The sequence below is a fragment of the Limulus polyphemus genome, unplaced genomic scaffold (assembly GCF_000517525.1).
Source record: "Limulus polyphemus unplaced genomic scaffold, Limulus_polyphemus-2.1.2 Scaffold80, whole genome shotgun sequence".
In the NCBI taxonomy this organism is placed as follows: Eukaryota; Metazoa; Arthropoda; class Merostomata; order Xiphosura; family Limulidae; genus Limulus; species Limulus polyphemus.
Genome location: NW_013665690.1, coordinates 305652 through 308489, shown reverse-complemented (window position 1 = coordinate 308489; position 2838 = coordinate 305652). Strand labels below are relative to the sequence as shown.

Here is a 2838-nt window from a genome sequence, read left to right as displayed (position 1 = left end):
CATATGTCCACCAAGTTTCATCAAAATCTAATCATTTTTGACTGAGTTATAGAGCAAAAATAGTGTGAAAAATAGGTCCACCTGCTAACAGATAGGTTTTTTGGGGGGACCTTGACCTTTGATCTTTACCCTCCAAAAATAGTCACTTCTAAGTTGGGTCATAGTCCAAATGTATAATATACCAACTTTTGTCCAAATCCATTCAGCCATTGTTGAAAAAATCTTGCTGACAAACACACAATGAGATGAAAACATAAATCAATACAAAGCACTCGTGTTTAAAGGTTTTTGGAAAGTTTGGTGCAAAAATAATCACAGGGAATATCACTCAATACTAGCTGATAGGACAGACAACGTGTGACTGAAGCCAAGGGAAGTGTGGGCAGACTGGCTTTTACCTGACTCACAGGGGTGGAAAAATACCTGCACAGTGCACCTACTTGTTGCCATAGGCCTAGGCTCACGGTTTGAATTCTTCATTTTCAGCAAGTGCTGAGAAAAACAACATAAAACTGGATTTAGCTTATTTCAGATATTGTTCCCTAATCTCTTAATGACTTTATCTCAGATTGACAAAAATGAGAGTTTCTGTATAACCCTTCTAGCTTATCACTGGGGGACTGAACAAGTCCTAAAAAAGTGTAAAGAAATTTACTTTTAAAACAGTTATACAGGAAGATGAAACAAACAAACAAAAAAGAGAATAACAAATTACACTCTTTAGACAAGTTTGCTTGTCATCATCATATGTACAATAAATATGTAAGTACAGATAAATGCTGTAGACTACCTGATGATCAGTGAATGAGAGAACATGCTGAAGAAGAGGATCTTGGAGTTCTGGGCTTGTCTCAAATACATTAAGTAGCTGTTGGGGTGGAAGCTGTAACAGAACTTGGAAAGACTGGGGTTTGGTTCTCTGACAACACTTGATAAATCCTTCCCATACTTTTTTCTGTTTCCACACCTATACAATTAAAAGAACATACAATTCATACTTACAGCCTTGACGTATTCAGCAAAAATAATGCCAGATTAATACAAGTGTTTTGATGTGAATCTTATCTTTCTTAGTATAAAACTAGTAAACAACAGATGAAATGGAATTAAAAAAAAACACTTGTAAAAAAATAAAAAAAAAGGTTTAAATACCCTGAGGCTGTGAAATTCCAGTAGTTTTGGTCCATTTTCTACAACTTTCTTTTTTCCCACTCAAATGCATATCATAATTCAAGTTTAATATTCTTATAATAGTACTGTAGATGTTTTGACACAATCAAAGCAATGTAGTTATAAATGCACTGTATTCAATCGTCACAAATCTCATATTGATATTAGTGAACACACTATATATGGTAAGCCACAGTAATCCACTTTGTACTGTTTTTATTTTGTTTAGCCACAGTTAACTGACTTTCAACACAGAAAACAAAGTAATATATTTCCAACTGCAGTATTTTACCATGTTCGTAAACATCAAAATAAAATAAATGAGTAAAAACTTTTCCTAAAAACAAATAACTAACTCAAAACCATTTGAGTGTTCATCAACTTATTTGGTTTCTCATCTCAGTCTTTTTTTAACAATCTTTAGTTCACATTCGTTTTCCTTTGTACTACTGCTCAAATATGTTTTTAACATTATCAGATTTCCCAGTTTCTCAGCCTTACTTGCCGCTGCCTTTGTACTACTGCTCAAACTTTTTTAAATATTATCAGATTTCCCAGTTTCTCAGTCTTACTTGCCGTTGCCTTTATACTACTGCTCAAACTTTTTTAAATATTATCAGATTTCCCAGTTTCTCAGTCTTACTTGCCGTTGCCTTTGTACTACTGCTCAAACTTTTTAAACATTATCAGATTTCCCAGTTTCTCAGTCTTACAAAAAAGTTTGAGCAGTAGTACAAAGGCAATGGCAAAAACATCATTAGATTTCCCAGTTTCTCAGTCTTACTTGCCATTGCCTCAATATGTTTCTATAGCTCTTCCTCACTCTGTATCTAAAATTCATGGCTTAGGAGAAAAAATTAGTTTAATATAGTTTATTTTTAGATAAGAGTAGCAAATTAATTAGTAATTATTATCATAACCCATCTTCTTTAATGTCAATGTCAAATTCTGGTTACAAAATTGAAGAACAAGAACTATAGCTATCTAATAAAACAATATTATATCAAAACATCTGTTTATAAGATCAAAGAATTATTAGCATTGGAAACTGATATTTACATTAGATATTTAGTGGTAACAAAAAATCTTGACATACCTGTTTTAAAATCAACCTCTGAAGGATGTTCATAACAAAACCAATTAAACGAGGATAGAGGGACAAAGATTGAATTACTGTTCTCATCAACAGTGTTGGAAGTGGGCTTTGTTCCATTAACTGCTGCATCACGACAGCCAAGACCTCCTGTGTATAGATCTGCTTCTGGGCAAAGCACAGGCCTGTAGCTGAAAAGTGAAGGTTTACATTAGTATACACACCAAACAGTTATAAATATGGATACAAGTGGTGCTTTATCAGGTAAGGGTTGACAGCTAAGACAATTACAAATGTGTTGTTTAAACACTGCATACATCTCCCCATTTTGTGGTAACTTGAGTTGTTAAAAGGTGACATACTTAGAATTGCTGGGGGTTTACCATTTAGCTCAGTTCGTAGAGTATTCTCTTGTCATGCAAGAGATCCAGGTTTGGTCCTGCTCACAGGTAGTACAAAAACTTGGATTACCATAACATTATAGTTATTTAACACCAGTTACTACAGAAAGTTGAGCTGAAGCTTTGTAGTGTAAAAAAGCTGGACCTCAAAGGAAAATAGTATAGAACAATTAT

The 2838-nt window shown here is 33.8% G+C and overlaps 1 protein-coding gene across 1 annotated transcript in view; it reads right to left on the bottom strand.

Moving 5' to 3' along the window:
• Nucleotides 1-2838, bottom strand: part of LOC106467391 (symplekin-like) — a 67656-nt gene that overhangs the window by 3081 nt on the left and 61737 nt on the right. Inside the window, exons 28-29 of the mRNA XM_022396366.1 lie at nt 2267-2454; nt 791-967 (exon numbers count right to left, since the gene is read on the bottom strand). Of these exons, the coding sequence (XP_022252074.1) occupies nt 791-967; nt 2267-2454 (365 nt within the window). The remainder of the gene's footprint in view (nt 1-790; nt 968-2266; nt 2455-2838) is intronic.